The 16364-nt window shown below is 46.2% G+C and overlaps 1 protein-coding gene across 1 annotated transcript in view; it reads right to left on the reverse strand.

Moving 5' to 3' along the window:
• TBXAS1 (thromboxane A synthase 1) overlaps positions 1-16364 on the reverse strand; it is a 151229-nt gene that overhangs the window by 61821 nt on the left and 73044 nt on the right. Inside the window, exon 5 of the mRNA XM_040643944.1 lies at positions 9422-9538. Coding sequence (XP_040499878.1) covers positions 9422-9538 — 117 coding nt within the window. The remainder of the gene's footprint in view (positions 1-9421; positions 9539-16364) is intronic.

The raw sequence follows: 16364 nt of genomic DNA on the forward strand, positions 1-16364 counted from the left end.
ATTTTATTAATTTGGGTCCTTTCTCTATTCTTTTGGATAAGTCTTGCCAGTGGTCTGTCAATTTTATTGATTCTCTCAGAGAACCAGCTTCTAGTTCTGTTGATCTGCTCTACTGTACTCCTGGTTTCTAATTCATTCATTTCTGCTCTCATCTTGGTCAACTGCTTCCTCGTGCGTGGATTAGGTCTGTCCCTCTGTTGCTGTTCCAGCTTCTTGAGGTGAGAATATAAAAACTGCATTTTAGATTTTTCTATTCTTTTGAGCGAGGCTTGGATGGCTATGTATTTCCCCCTTAGGACTGCCTTTGCAGTATCCCATAGGTTTTGGACCGTTGTGTTTTCATTCTCGTTGGTCTCCATAAATTGTTTAAATTGATTTTTGATTTCCTGGTTTATCAAATCATTCCTGAGCAGGAAGGTTCTTAGTCTTCAAGTGTTTGAGTTTCTCCCAAATTTTTCCTTGTGGTTGAGTTCCAATTTCAGAGTGTTGTGGTCTGAGAATATGCAGGGAATAATTTCAGTCTTTTGATATCGGTTGAGACCTGTTTTGTGTCCCAGAACATGGTCTATTCTTGAGAATGTTCCATGGGCATTAGAATAGATGAGTATTCTTTGGTTCTGGGGTGTAGTGTTCTATGTATATCTATGAGGTCCAACTCGTCAAGTATGGCATTCAAAGCCCTTGTTTCTTTGTCGATTTTTTGCATGGGTGTTCTATTTCTGATAGTGGAGTGTTGAGGTCCCCTACTATTAACGTATTTTTATCTGTATGTCTCTTTATTCTGGTTAAGAGTTGGTTTGTGTATCTTGCTGCTCCCCTGTTGGGGGCATATATATTTATAATTGTCATATCCATTTGTTGGATACATCCTTTAAGAATAATATAGTGCCCTCTGTGTCTCTAACTATAGTCTTTAGTTTAAAATCCAATCGGTCTGATATGAGAATTGCTACCCCAGCTTTCTTTTGAGGTCCATTGGTGTGAAAGATGGTATTCCATCCCTTTACTTTCAGTCTGAATGTATCTTTAGGTTCAGAATGAGTCTCTTGTAGACAGCAAATGGATGGGTCGTGTCTTTTTATCCAGTCTAAAACCCTGTGGCGTTATGGGAGCATTTAGGCCATTCACATTGAGACTGAGCAGCTGTCCTCTTCTGCTCCTGAAGTGTCTGTTGCATGATCTAGGGGAAGTCTCGCATCCTGCAGGCTGAATGGCTGAAACCCCCTTCCTTACTCCCTCACTTTCAAGTACTTAATAGCTCCTTGCCCTCCAGTGAAGCTTGCACCAAACCCTCCCCTGGCACAGAACTCTCTGTGCCTCAACCTACTTTTCCAGTTTTCTCTAATCCCTTACATGTACCCTGTGTTCCAGCCAATTTGTACTCCTCTATTCCCTGAACACATCCTGTACTTTTTGTCCAGATGCCTTTGTTCCTGTAGCTCATTCCGCTTGCAACGTACCTTTTCCCTCTGTCAAAGCTCAGTAAAATCTTCAGGACTCACTTCCCATGCTATCCCCTGCCTGCCCCCCAAAGTGGCTTCTGATGCTCGAAAGGGGACGTGAACTCTGTCACCGTTTTCCACTACTTGGTAATAATGTAGGATTTATGCACTTTGTTGCCCTTCTACATTATAAACCCCTTAAAGAGAGGAACTAATAAATCTTCAGTGAATTTTATGAATTTAATGTTTCATTCTATTTGGCACTCTTAGACCTGTGGGCAATGTTGTTTTGGAACTGATGTCAGAGCGGGATTTTCTGAATAAATAAGGGTCAGCTAATGGGAATGGGAGATGGTATTTAAACATACTGTTGACTTTAAAAATAATAAAAAATAATAATACCTTAAAGTGCTTTAAACTGGTAGCTAACAAATGTAAAATTAATACCGGTTAACAAAACTTACTACCTCCTCCTGCCACCCAGATATTAAAAACATCCATGGCTTATTTTGATGCAGAATTTCCTGCTGATAAGTATCAGCTGTAGCCATCTAGGTGATTAATCAAGTGTCATTTCTAATAAGTCAGTGGTTCCTGTCAAGAGTTGTGACCAGTTAGAACTCACCCCAATGAGGAGGTGGCTGGTGGCGTTGCCGAGCAACAGCCAAGCTGGGAGGCACAGTGAGATGCTCGTTTAGATTTCACCAGTGGCAAGTCAGAGTGACATTATGATTCTGGCAAAGGAAAGCCAAATTATAACCCAGGATGGGGTGCCCGTGATGAGGAGTGTGTTTTCTTTTAAATGCAAATGGAAAAGGAACATTTTAACCAGAATTTAAACAGTCCATCATTATACCGATTTTAATTAGGAGATTAGGTGTCAGTGGAATACAACTGTGTCGAAGGATAATGGTCTCTTGCTGCTAGATAAATACCCAGACATTCTGGAAAATGGGCAACTGGTCAGGCAGAGACAATGTATTTTTGGAATCTGAAGTATTTATTACCACAGCCACACTTGGTTGTAATGACTTTCATTTTTATTGTTTGGAAGGATTAAGAAATAAAAGCAAATGTTAAAAATAGACTGCTGGAGGCTCACGCAGCCGAGAGAGCGCCGCTTGCTGCAACGTTATTGGGAGAGCGGGTTCTGTTCTAGAAGCCCTCGTGCACGATCGTCTGAAGAGTGTACAGTGAAAATTTAAAGGCCAAGCCAAACCGTGATAAAGACTGTAATCCTGCGAAGACTTTTGCACTGAAATGATCGCAGCTATGCATTTACTCATAAGCTGGCTATATCAACTTAAATTTTTTAAAATTGTAGTCATTCTGGAGTAATATGTCTTCTCCAAGGCAGGAAAGGCCTAGAGGGGATAATAACCACATCTGCCTCCTCCTTTAAGATTCATACATTATTGACTATGCCTTCCTGACAGGAAACATCTGGATGAAAGTGAAAAATTAGGCAGAGCGCTGGATCCTTGGCGACTGTGAGAGATACCAGCCTTCCCTGTCAGTCTGGCTTTTCTTTAACTGAGTCCCGATGCACAGAGATACAAGTGGCTCGTTTACTGTTGAGTGACACACCCAGCCAGGCTCAGGCTCTTCTGCCTGAAGCTTCCAGCTCTCCCGTATCTGCTCAGTGGGTCACCATCAGCTTAGTGATGTGGGGGAATGAGGAAATACCCAGTCCTTCCACGGTGCTTTGAGGACTGAGAAGACACGAGCCACCATATTGCGTAGGATCCATGGTCCATCCAGTTTGGAGCCTGGTCTCTGCTAGAGGCACTTAAAAATGGCATCCCCCATGGACTTTACCACCAAAGTCACAGTGCCCCATGGCCTCATTTCTCCCAGTAGCTGGCTTTGACGTTAACGACCTGTGTTTTCACCTACTAAAAACTTACTTGAGCCCAGAACAAACAAGGTGAAACAGATTTCTTCACACACTCTCCCAACACATTAATATGCTAAGGTACATAGCAAATCTCTCAGAAGATGGCTGTCGGGGGCGCCTGGGTGGCTCAGTCAAAACGTGTCTGACTTTAGCTCAGGTCCTGGTCTCAGGGTCCTAGGATTGAGCCCCACGTCCAGCTCCCCACTCAGCAGGGAGTCTGCTTCTCCCTCTCCTTCTCCCTCTGCCCCTCCTCCTGCTTGTGCTCTCTCTCTCAAATAAATAAATAAAATTTAAAAAAAAGATGGTTGACAATGTTTTATGGAATTGTATGACCATAGGCCCTTTTCAGTCCTCAACGATTTTAAATCCTTTTCCTTGGTAGTAATTCATAGCTTGAAAGTTCATAGCTTGAAAGTTCATTATCAAGATGCTTTTTTCTTAAACGTATTATTTTATTCTTGGTTACACTGGAAGTTAGCTGCCACTTTTGTGCTGACTTACACAATCTTAGGAGAGTCTTAGAAACTTATTCTAATTGACTTAATATTTGTAAAAACAGAAGAGCTTAGAGGAATTTACAAATGTGTAGATTTCATGGTATGCTCCCTTTTTCAGGTGAATGATAAAATTTAAAAATAAAATTAGTGCTAACCTGGGTCCCCAGGGAATCCCCATTATTTATTCAGAGAAGAATTAATTTAGCTCCAGTTTTGTTTCCTAAGATTGAATCTATTTACTTTCTGACCCGTAATAAAGTTTTACACAACCCCAGGGTTACTCATTAATAGTCTTTGGTAGAGAATCTAGCATAAGACTCCAAAAATCTCAATAAATCTACTGGTTGCCTTTTTAAAAAAATTAATCTTTTAGGAGACAGGGTGAACACTCTGGCAGGTCAACTGGGCAAAATATTCCCTAGTAAAAAAAAAATCCATTGTTTTTCCAGCAGTGCTCAGCAATCCTGTGATATAAACCTCAATAGCTTGCCTGTCACGGGACTGATTTCGGTGGCCTCTTTTTCTGGAATCAGGAATGCAGCAACCAAATTTTCATCAGTGCTTTCTTTATCTTTCTATGTTATCCCTAACCTGAAGCCAAAAACCGGTTTTATTTTAAATAAAAAATACGGCTTTGCGATTTAATGCTGATTTTATTTTATTTTATTTTATTTTTATTTTTTTAAAGATTTTATTTATTTATGTGACAGAGAGACAGCCAGTGAGAGAGGGAACACAGCAGGGGGAGTGGGAGAGGAAGAAGCAGGCTCACAGCGGAGGAGCCCAATGTGGGACTCGATCCCGGTACGCCGGGATCACGCCCTGAGCCGAAGGCAGACGCTTTAACGACTGCGCTACCCAGGCGCCCCTAATGCTGATTTTAAAGTAACTTTCAAGCATCGCTGACCAAGGCTGCCTGACATGCACATGGATAAGGACGGTGCCTTCTCGGCCCTTTGAATATTAATGACCCTTCCAGACCCAGGTAGGAGAGGGTATAGACAGCCAAGGTGCTAACGGAAACAAGCTGCAGAATTCCAAGGGAAAACAAATCTTTATTTCAAGAATAAATTCTGAAGTTTGGTAAGAGAAGTCCCCAAGCCACTTATGAATTCAGCAAGGAATGGAGATATTGATATTGCAGAGCTCTCTCGGGCAAAACGGACTCAGGTGTCCATAATCAACTGGAGAGCAGGCTCAGGTCTGTGTCTAAGCTTCTCTTGTCGTCTCTGCCTCCGCTGCCCCGTGTCCCTGTGTGCCTCCCTCTCCTATGTCTCTGGGACCTGCTTTTTCTATTTCAGCATGTTTGAGAAAGCCAGCGATGTGCCTCATCCCCTTATTTAACTTTTCCTTGATAAAATTATTCCCTTTTATTTTTCTTTTATCTTAGTCTTAACATATATCCTTCAGTAGAAAGCTTCCTGGCTCTTTGATTCTCCATCCATCCATCCATCCATCCAGCCAGCCAGCCAGCCAGCAAATCACTACTGAGTACATGTTATGTGCCTATTGCTATGCAGTTAATGGTAGAGAAAAGAGTAGAGTAAATGGGCTTTTAGCTGGCAGTAATGCTACAGAGAAAAATAGAGCAGGGAAGGGGGGTCAGGGTTCTGGGGCTCAGCTCCTACAAGTCTGGGGAAGCCTGGGGTCTTTGATGGTCAGGTGAGGGACCAAGAGGAAGACCCACACCAATGCTTTCCACTCTGGCTCTTATCAGAATTATGGTAGGGACCTTGTAAAACATACAGGTTCTCAGTCCCCCGTAGAAGTTCCCATTCTGTACGTCCTAGAATTGTGTGTTTTAACAAGGATTCTAGGTGATTCTGGTGTAGCCCTTGGTCACACAGGGTTTGAGAACCAGTGACTTAGGGAGCAAAGGCCAATGGGAGGTTAAAGACCAAAGAAGCATCCAGAAACCTAGAGGGTCACTTAGGCTGGGGGAGGAGGTAGTCAGGGGCACTAAGTCTGGCACCCTGCCCTCCCTTCCTCCTCCCCTCCACCCATCTTCCACAGAATAGCAACTACCCCCTTGTCATAACCTCCCTCCTGTCTACACCCTGGTGCGGAGTGACGCTCCATGCTCAGAGTCCCAAACCTCGCTCTTTAGATTCTAAGGGAAGCTGCCTGTGGAATGAGGAAAACTCTTTTCTCTCCCAAGAATGTTTAGCTTCCAAAACCAATGTCTCAATAGGCCTTGAGAAATCCCGATGTGCGTGTAGGTCAAAACTGAGCACTGACCTCCTTGCTCCGGAAGGCATCCCTGCCTCCTTCTGAAGCAACACACCCCCTGATTCAGTGCAGGAAGGAGGAGCCCGGGGACACTATTTGTAGAGCACAGCGCACACAGACATTGCTTTTATGTTTGAAAATATTATCTCTGCCCCATAGTTTTTTGTGCTGGTGTCCCTTCCTACCTAAATAGCATTTAACACCTTTGGCTGCTCCTTCCTCCTTGAAATACATTTCCCTTCCACACTCTCCTGGGCTTCTATGGCAGGCCGCTCTTCCTGAGTCTTACTCCTAGGCGTCTCCTCCGCCCCTCACTTGAATATGCCTCTCGCCACCACCCTCTTCTCTTCCTATACTGCACGCACTGTGGGCGTGACCGCGCCTGTGTCTGCGTTTTTGGGGATCGTCTCTCTTGCCCTTCTCTCTTGAGCTCCTGGTCTGCAGTCAACTACTTCCTGATGCATCTATTTAGATGCCCCCCCCCAAGACCCTCAGACTCCCCCAGTCTAAATGCTCCAGAGGTGGGGAGAAAGGTGACTGTTGTTGCCCCTGGAATGACATCCTTTCTAATGGAAACCCAAGAACTTAAATTCAACTATATTGAGTGGAAAGATTTTCAATAAAGTTTACAGGTAGTCTTTGTTAAGTAATGGGGCAGAACTAAAGCAAAACCCGGGGAATCTAGTCTATGAAATTTCTCCCCACCTCCCTTCCCCCTCCCCTACACTCTCTGCCTCCCTCCCTGCCATCTATGACCTCTCCCTTTCCCCTAGGTAACTTAGTGCAATAAACCACTTGGAGGAACTCTATTTTCTGCAACGATGGATCCTAGGAGCACTGAATTTGTTTCGGAAACGACGTTCTATAAGTTTCTGGAGTATACCCTATAAAGTGCTGAAGAAATCTAGACCTTGGAAAAAGATCTGGATTTATTATTTTTTTCCAAAGAAACATAGTTCAAATCTGTTGAGAAAACTTTTTTCCTTTTCTTGCTTACTTTAAAAGAAAATCAGCTACCCCTCATCCATTTCTTTTTAACAAGGGATGAGATCCTGGGTCTGCAATGCTGCCCACAAGTCCCTGTTCACTCATGAATGAAGAAATTTGACGCGACACGCTTGAACTAGTGATGTCAACCCTCAGTTTACCTACTTCTCTTCCCCTCCCCTCCTTCTGGTTACCTCAACATTTTTGTGACTACATGTAATAAAGGTGCCACTCCCCCCGCCTTGTTTGGGTGGTCAGCCTACTGCTTTGCAATTTTTAAAGAAGCAGGCCCTTCCTTGAAACAGACCCTCACCCAAAATCTCAGTATGTAACACAGCGGAGCATGGCACAGGGCGCGTTGCTCCAGCTGAGACCGCCCTGCCTTGCGTTTCCCTGGGGGGAACTTACCCAGCGCTGGCTTTACGTGAGCATCACCTGGGGAGCTGCAAAACCTCGCAGACCCGGGCTGCATTCCAAACCAGACCGATTTAATCAGAACTTCGAGATGTGGGACCCAGACAGCCCTGGTTTTCAAAGCTCCCAGGTGATTCCCATGTGAACCTGCGGCTGGGGACGGCTGTGTCTCCTGCTCCCCGTGCCCGCCTGGGTCAGACTGGGGCCTGGAGGATGGAATGGAGTGTGCGTGGGCAGCCCTCCTAGGATCTGGGTCCATCCTGGCGCTGCCATGTCCGCTTCTGGGGGAAGTATTAGCAGGCCCACACGACCGGATGGTGGAGCTGCATTTCTCCAAGGGCTTTACGGTAAGAAAGGAGAAATGTGTACTTCCTCTGTGTGAAACGTGTTTCCATACCCCAGTCGGTTCCAAACTTAGGCAGAAAAGACAGAAGTGTTGCTTCTGATCCCCCTAGGTTTCCACAGAGGCTCTGTTTGCAACCCTTTCCTTCCCCCGCCCTCCAGATAGCCCCTGGGACGGTCCTAAGGAGCCCTAGAACAATGTTCAAAAATCACATGTAGGTAAGAGAAGTGGGCCATTGGAGTGGAGAACCATGTTTTGGACCTGGGTTTGCATGCTGGCTGTGCCGCTTACAAGCTGTGTGACATGGAGCTCGTTACTTAATCTCTCTGTGCCTCAGTTTCCTTATCTGTGCAATGAGGGTGATCCTAATAGTAGTGGCCTCACAGGGATGTGGTGGGGATTAAGTGTGGGGAGACAGGAAGGCCTGGGTGTGGTGCCTGGCACAGATAAGGGCTTGGTGGGTTTCAGCTGGAGCTCTAAACTCAGCTTACCTGCTGCCCTCACTGAACATGGGCAGGATCACTGGTTTCTGAGTGCGTTTTATTGGATGGGGTTAGTTATGAAGTATGGGACCTCTCTTATCCTGGGGGACTTCAGAGGATTTGTAGGAATTCAACAGGACTGTATGGGTGAGCATCTTGAGTTTAAGGGTAGCTTTCATTTATTGACTTGAAGACAGACCGCTCTGAGCCCAGGCTTTCTGGAACAGCTAGACATGGTGGATGGTTCTGGAAGGATGCTTGCTCTGGACTTGCCCAGGTACTTGGGACTCTGAGTCAGTCCCTGAGCACTTCACATCAGAAGGGCTCAAGTGCTTGGCCCCCCAAATTCTTATAGAATTCAGGCCACGCACTGAAGCCGGACCAGCAATTGGTAAAGATCAAGTGTGAGAGAACTTGGCTGAGAGGCAGGACAGACCGCCGGAAGCAAAGGGCGGGTCTCTGGGTGGGGGAAGGAGGAAGCCCAGGGTTTTAGAGAGCCGGCAGCATGTTGTGTTCCTGTCCCACTGACTTGTCTTCTGAGGTTAACCTGGGCCTGCCTGTGTGCCTAGAGTTCACTCCAGCCCCGCCATCCACGGCCCTCTCCTCCCTACTCCAGCTAGTTCACAGCTCACCTCGTTTCAAGCTGTTCTCTGTTTGCTCACTATGTAAAAGGCCCCTCTCTGTTCAGAGGCCTCCACATCACTGGGAGTTTGTTAGAAACACAAAATCTCAGCAGCCCCCCCCCCGCTCCCCTCCCCCGACTTGCTGAATTAGAATCTGCATTTTAACAAGATGCCCCGGCCATCCATCAGACACAGGAGGATGAGAGGCATGGTTCAGGTTTTCTCCTGGGTGGCCCCAAAGTGCCTGGGGCAGAGTCTTGAGACCTTGAAGGAGGGCCAGACATGCTTGTTGACTCACAGTTGCTCTCACAATGTGAGAGCCTGGGGAAGTGGAACCCACCCCAATACACTACCCGGGCCTTTGTGTGTCCTAGGGAGGTTTGAAGGCCCCTGTGGGCAGGACATTTTAATGTGCCACGTGGACAAGGGATGCCACAGGAACCCTCTCTCCATCACTATTTGGAGAGAAGAACCGTAAGAGGTGAGTTTGCATTCCCTGGGTCTTACCTCATTCAGCTTTTCAGGACTGAAAGCTGAAGTCAGGACACTTCTGACCTCTTCCCATCTCCTGTCGCGTAAAAACAGGACGCTGTCCATTACTGGTTTGGACTCCAGACCTGACACCTGAGAGGAACAAGCAGAGGATTAGGACACGAGGGAGGGAGCCAAAGCCCCCTTGGTGACAATACGAGGGAGGGAGCCAAAGCCCCCTTGGTGACAATACGGGTCTACGGCAAACACTCTGGGTCAAGTCCACCAATGACCCACAGACAGGAGATTTCTCTTGCAAGGGTGGGGAGGAAGCATGGAAAGGCTCACAGATCATGATCCAAAGATGCAGGGCTGAGGGCCCGGGGGCTGCAGATGGGTAGACTTGGCTGACCCAGTTCCACCCTTTACAAAGTAAGTCAGCGGCTTCCATGCGTCCTGCAGTCCCTCTGCAGAGAGAGGGTTCCCTGAGGACCAAACAGCAGGCTCCTTGGAGATGGGCTTGTCTTTCCTGGGATCGAGTTTCATGTCCGAACTTGGTGGCAAGGGGTTTTATATGGCTGCATTGGTTATGTTGGGCCAGGAGGTGACAGACTTGTGTCTCTGGGTCTTTGGGGACATGCGTGTGTGTGTGTGTGGGGGGGGAGAACATGGGGAGCGTGGCAATAGGGACAGGGAAAAACAAGGGAATCTTTCAGAAGCTTGTCCCAACAGAGCTGCTTCTAAGAGAACTCCTGTCACTGTGTTTCTGGACTCTTCTATTCATTCGTTTTTCTCATTCAGCAAACATTTGTTGGGTCTCATGTGCAAGGAGTTGGCTACACAGTGTCGAATAAAGAAGGCGTTTCAGTGGCCCTCAAGGAGCTGACAGTCTCTTGGGGATGCAGACAGGAAGCCTCTACACTAACAAATACGGGTGTTATAAGAGAGAAATAGAGCCAGGTGAGAGAATGATAGGCCTAGGCCAGGAAGGCCTCTCTGAGGGGAGCTGTTCAAGCTGAGTCTGAAAGCATGCAAACACGAGGTCTCCTCACCCTTCTTCCCAGACCGTTCTGTTCCATCTTGAAACCAGCTACTCCTACCAGGTCACCAAAACGGGTTCCCCCAGCTGGTCGGAGTGCCCCCAGACCCAGGGCTGTGGGGTACAGAAAGGCAGGGGGATTGGAAGACCAAGCACTCTTTGGCACCTCATGTGATGGACACTTTTGCTATTTCTTTTCACTGTTTTATAGTTGAAATATGAAGCCAGCCATCATAATTCAAAAGCCTGGTAAAAACTCGTGTTTAGAGGAAAATTATAATTTTCAGATAAAATATGAACATTCAAAATAAGCTATAAAACGTAACTGCAAAGTATCTAGGGGGAATTTAATTATATAGTAGAACGAAGCTGCTGAGATATTTTTCTGCAGAGAAATCCCTCTCCCTATTTAGAATGAAATTCTTTAGGAGTGCCATGGTCACTGTACAGAATCGTACTTTCATGGAATTTTGGGACCTTGACCCGTTTGTTTGGGTTCCAGAGTCAAAGGAGGAAACGGTACATTATGTAAATTGAAATATTGGCAAATACCCAGTCCTGGGCCTCACTACGTGTAACAAAGCATTTCACTCCAAGGAGAGCTGGGTAGTGGTTTCTGGGGTTCTGAAGGAACAGAATATAGTAGAGGTAAGAGTCATGGTTGATTGGATCTTGCATCTGTCCTTCAGACCTAAGGATTGGTCAGACCTAAGGATTGGATCCATGAGATTTTTTTGAGCTTGCACACAGAGGACAAATCTAATCTTCCACATAATATGTCAGCATTGTCCTCAAATATCTCCCTCATCTGCCTGCCATGCTAATGCTCTCCTTTCAGCCTACAGCTACCATTAGAATTCTCCACTTTGTGATGGGAAATTTTGGGGCATTGGTTAGAGTCATGTTTTCATTTCTAGAGATGACGCTGTAAGAGGGAGAGCAGCTGGATCGGTCACTTCAGAAGAGCAGTGGGATGGTGAAGAGACAGTTTGACAGATTTTTGGAATGTGTAGCTGGAAAGAGAAGACTTGGAAGTTCAGAGAGTGGAACGTAGGATACACTGTAAAAATACTTAATGAATGCATATTATGTGGAAGAGGAAATTCGGGTTGTTTCGGTGACCCCGAGGGGTGGAAGTGGGTTCCATTGTGGAAACTATGGGGAAAATTCCAGCTTATCTAAAGGAGAACTTCTGAGCAGTCAAAAGTCAGAATTGCTCCAAGAAAAATAACCTGCTTTGAGTGATGAGCCCCTGTCGCTGGTGACTGAATCCATTTTGGGGAAATTCTACACGAGAGCCTTGAGCATCGAGGGGTGATTGGTCTAAATGACTCTTAAAAACTCTTCCAGCCCCGAGGCTTCATCTCCAGGAGACCACTGCAGGCTTGTTTGTCTGCACATATATAGTGTTCAATTATGGCAAAATACTAAGTTCAATTGTGGCATCTCTAAGTTCACAGTTCTGTAGCATTCAGTACATTCGCACCGGGCAACCGTCCCCACCATCTATCCACAGAACGCTTCCCATCTTGCACAACTGAAATTCTGTGCCTATGGAACACTAGCTCCCCCTCCCCTAGCCCTGTTTCCACATACTAATGGACTCGATTTACTGAGTGATCCCTTGAGAGCTTTGTCCAGAGGGCTATCCCATGAAGGAATGAGGTACAGGACTTGGAGGATTGAAAAAGGAAGGGACCATGAGCCTCAGGAAGGAAGATCCAGAGAAACAGGACTTTCTAGACTCCTGTCTATCTGCCCAGCCCTGTCTCCTGAGTCTCAGCACAGGGCCCCCAATCACTCCTCAACCAGAGGGTATCCAGACTACAGGCCATAACCAGCCATGAACAAGGTAGTGGATGGCAAACAGCATTTTAAAAAATAAAAGCTAAGGGAAAAGAGGAATAGAACAGAATAGAAGATACTCTGAGGAGCATTTCACAAAGCAAGAATTAAGTATTTTGTTTTCAAGATAGGGGTGTGTGTGTGTGTGTGTGTGTGTGTGTGTGTAAGAGAGCATGTGAGAGAGAGTATATGTGAGTGTGTGTCTGAGAGGGTGTGTATGTACTCGTGTCATGATGCGAAATGTGTTTTTTATTGTAGGCCACAGTCAAAAAATTTCGAGAAGCTTACTCTAACCCAAACCCCCAAATTAGGAGTCATCCCCCCTCCCTAAACTAAAATCCTGTCACAGAGTTATCAAGCTGTGAACATTTATTGAGCACCTACTATGTGCCAGTTGCAATGCTAGCACTGAAACTATCAAGACAAAGAATGGAATCCTTGCCCTCAAAGGAGCTCATGGTTGACTTGGAGGGTGGGAATGGGGTGGTTTGCAACCAGTATATGTTGATCTTACAGCTGACCAAGGGCTTTTCACATCATTTCATTCATCTTGGGGTAATTCTCCAGGAATTTGGAAAACACTGCCTTGGCAAGCAGCAATGGTTCAGTGGTGGCCTCGTGGCTCTCCTGCTAAGTTTCCCTTGGACAGTTGAATGTGTTTGTCTTTTCAATTAAGATCTCTTAAAATAGAGTCTAGCTTCTTATTAGACCAGCTAAGCATAAGCTTTAAACCTTGAAGAATCACAGCATCCAAAGGCATGAGTTATTAAAGAAAACCACCACCCCATGAAGGGACCACCATGCATTGGGGGTTGAGCATGGGCCAGACCTGTGGTTATCAACTGGCCTGAGAGAGCCACATGAGAACCCCCAACTCTTTCCAGAAAATGCTGCAGAATCCATGCAGTGCATGTTTGCATCACTGAGCAAGTGTGTCATGATGAAAAATGTGTAAGAGGCCTCATAGAATATGAAGCTGGAGCCAAAAAAAAAAAAAAAAAGGTTTCTTGTGTCCTGGCCCCTGCAAGAATGGTGACTTAAGATGTGTGTGATCTCTGTGAGGCCTTGGCAGGGCAGGCAACCACTCTCCAACAGCCACACAGAGCTGCAGGTAAACAGAGTGAGGAGCTTCTGAAGACTCCAAGATACGAGTACAGATCGCTGGTCATGAGGCCAGTGTTGCCAGCCTGTTCAGTAAAGTATGTCAAGTAGGCTGCAGAAATGGGACTATCAAAGTAGGCCACGATCACAAGATGCTGGCTCACTGCTGCAAACTTCCGAATTCTCACACAACCTCGCACAGACGAGGAAACTCCAGGGTACCACTGTCTCTCTCCTCACCTGCATCCGTGAGACTCTTGGTTTCCCCTTATTGTATGAATCAACAAAAGCTCTAGAATTCTCTCACCTGGCTAAGTCCAAATTCTATACTTGAAAACATGTTACTTTCAACGTACAACAATTGCTGTCTGGATGTACAAAGATTTCAACCAAACAGGGCTTATATTTGATGCTTTGATGAAGCATACGTGTTCTGTACCCCCTGGACAGTTTTCATCCATTCACTCTTGGCCAGTAGAAAATGATTCTAAGGACCCACTTTGGTCCCTCACTCTGCCTTCCACTGGGACTGGTCGAGGGGGCTGGGTTAGGGGGCGTAACCCAGATAGAGCTCCATCTGCCAACTCGTCATCAGCTGGTGAAAGGAAGGGGACCTCTTCTAATTTGGACAAAGCCCTGATACGGGCTCCGGCGGCCCTGACTGATATTGCGTTCCTAGCATTTTGTCTGCCGAAGGGGAGGAAACCACAGGCTTGGAACTGTGCTTTTGTTAGCCCCATGCCCCACAGTGTGGGCTCTTCCTGACTGGGGAAGGGGGCCCAGGGGGCTTGTTAAGTCTTCTGAGGAACACCTTCAAAAGTTCTCAGCAGTTTCTTGCCAGAAGCAGTGTTAAGGAGGGACAGGTATCCCGGATATAGCGCCTGTCGTGCTTGGCTGGTAGGAGAAATTCTCCTGGTGGGCCCAAAGAGGGACCCTTGCATCCAAAGCTCAAAATGGCTCTCTGGGATGCTGGTGGGACGCCATGGTTTACCCACTGTCGCTGACTGCCCCCTGCACTGCGAACCAAACACACCTGGTTGTTAGCTCCTCTGACACTCATACTTGACACAAGAGGAAAGAGGCTCAGAGAAGTTGAAGGACTGGTCCATGTCACTCAGCTCATAAAAGGCAGCAAATCCAGAATCTTATTTCATTTCATTAAATTTAAGCCACGCACCTTTCACCATACTACTGGGCCATGGCTTACAGAAGGTGAGGGAGAATGGGAAGAAACTGGATGTTATTAAAAGAGATTGGGGCAGGGGAGGAGCGTGAGAGTCAGGACTCATGAGCACAGTGACCTGACTTCATGAGATGTTTAAGAATACAACCACTGAGACACCAGAATCACTTCTTATTTACTGTTCTCTCCCCCAAATTCTAGATCTTAATCTCCTGGTTTACACACTTATTTCTACTTCTGCCACCACACAAGTTAAAGAAAGAAAGGAGGTATAAATACAAGAACAAGATTCTACTTCTCTCTTTTTGAAAAATATAAAGATGGCTTCCTGTCAAAGCAAGGGTCTAGTAAGACATGAAATATGAAATCACTTTCAGCGGGATTTTGAAGTTTTAAAAAGTTCTGCAAGGCACTGAGAGAAGAGCATTTGAGCATTGAAATCAATACCACTTAGCACTGTTCCTGCCTTCCTCAGGCTTCATGATGCACTCAGTGCCTTGAAAAATGTTAGCGTTCACACTTAACCAAGTTGAAAACGTGAAGCTAAGTGTATTTCACAGATCAAATGCAGTTCCCTGGGCCTGGCTTTTTCTGGACCAGTCACGTTCAGACCTGAGAAAAGCAGGTGAAAGGGGAGGCCTACACGGGGCAGGCATTCCATCGTGGGTGTCGCCTGGGGACTTCCCATGGGCAGCCCATCCCAGGATGAGACGCTCCTAGCTGAGGCTGGAGGGTTTCCAGTGCATAGCACAGTGTGTCATAGAAGACAAGGTGTCCTGGCTCAAAATAGGGCTCAGGCAAATGAGGTTGCACACATCTGTTTCTGGCTTTGGGCGGTCTGGTTTTTAAGTATGAACTCTGCCTTGCTCAGAGCTGTGGACCTGTCATGGGCACTGACCCTTCTCAAGAAAGACAAAGCTACTAAGTGAAATAAGTCAGTCAGAGAAAGACAAATACCATATGATTTTAGTCATATGTGGAAGTTAAGAAACAAACGATCATAGGGAGAAAAAGAGGCAAACCAAGAAACAGACTCTTAACTACAGAGAACAATCTGATGGTTATCAGAGAGGAGGCAGGTGGGGGCAATGGTGGAAATAGGTGACGGGGATTAAGGAGTGTACTTGTGTTGTAGGGCACCTGGGTGGCTTAGTCGGTTGGGTGTCTGACTCTTGATTTGGTCTCAGGTCATGGTCTCAGGTCATGGTCTTGGGGCCGTGGGATTGAGCCCCATGTCGGGCTCTGCACTCAGAGGGGAGTCTGCTTCTCTCCGTCTTGGTCTGTCCATCCTCCCCCCATCAGCATATACTCTCTCTAAAATAAATAAATACATCTTAAAAAAAAAGTACACCCATGATGAGCACCGGGTGTTGTATGGAAGTGTTGAATCATGAAATTGTACACCTGAAACTAATATTAACATCGTACGTTAACTAACTGGGATTTAAATAAAAACTTAAACCCACAAAGTTGAAAACAGTGCTCAAGGTTTGACTCAGGCGATGTGAGCTTCCCTAAGTCATGCACAAAGACCATTCTCACAGCGTAAATCTTACTGCTCACATTTGAAAACCTGAATGTTTTCATTTACTCGACATTTTATTTAAGGGAAAGGGGATCAGAAATTCTAGAGGAGCAAGTTTCCAAAAGCTGTCAGAGGAGAGGTACCAGTTGCAGGTGTAGGGGCATTTTATGGCAAACCCGCAGAGCCTCCCCTCCCACCTCCCCACCCCCGCCTCTGTGGACACAGCAGGCAGGTCCCTGGGCCCCAGCACAGGTGGCCCACTCCCCCTGGAGCTCTGGCGAGCTTT

Source organism: Ursus maritimus, unplaced genomic scaffold (genome assembly GCF_017311325.1).
Source record: "Ursus maritimus isolate PB19 unplaced genomic scaffold, ASM1731132v1 scaffold_3, whole genome shotgun sequence".
Classification (NCBI taxonomy): Eukaryota; Metazoa; Chordata; class Mammalia; order Carnivora; family Ursidae; genus Ursus; species Ursus maritimus.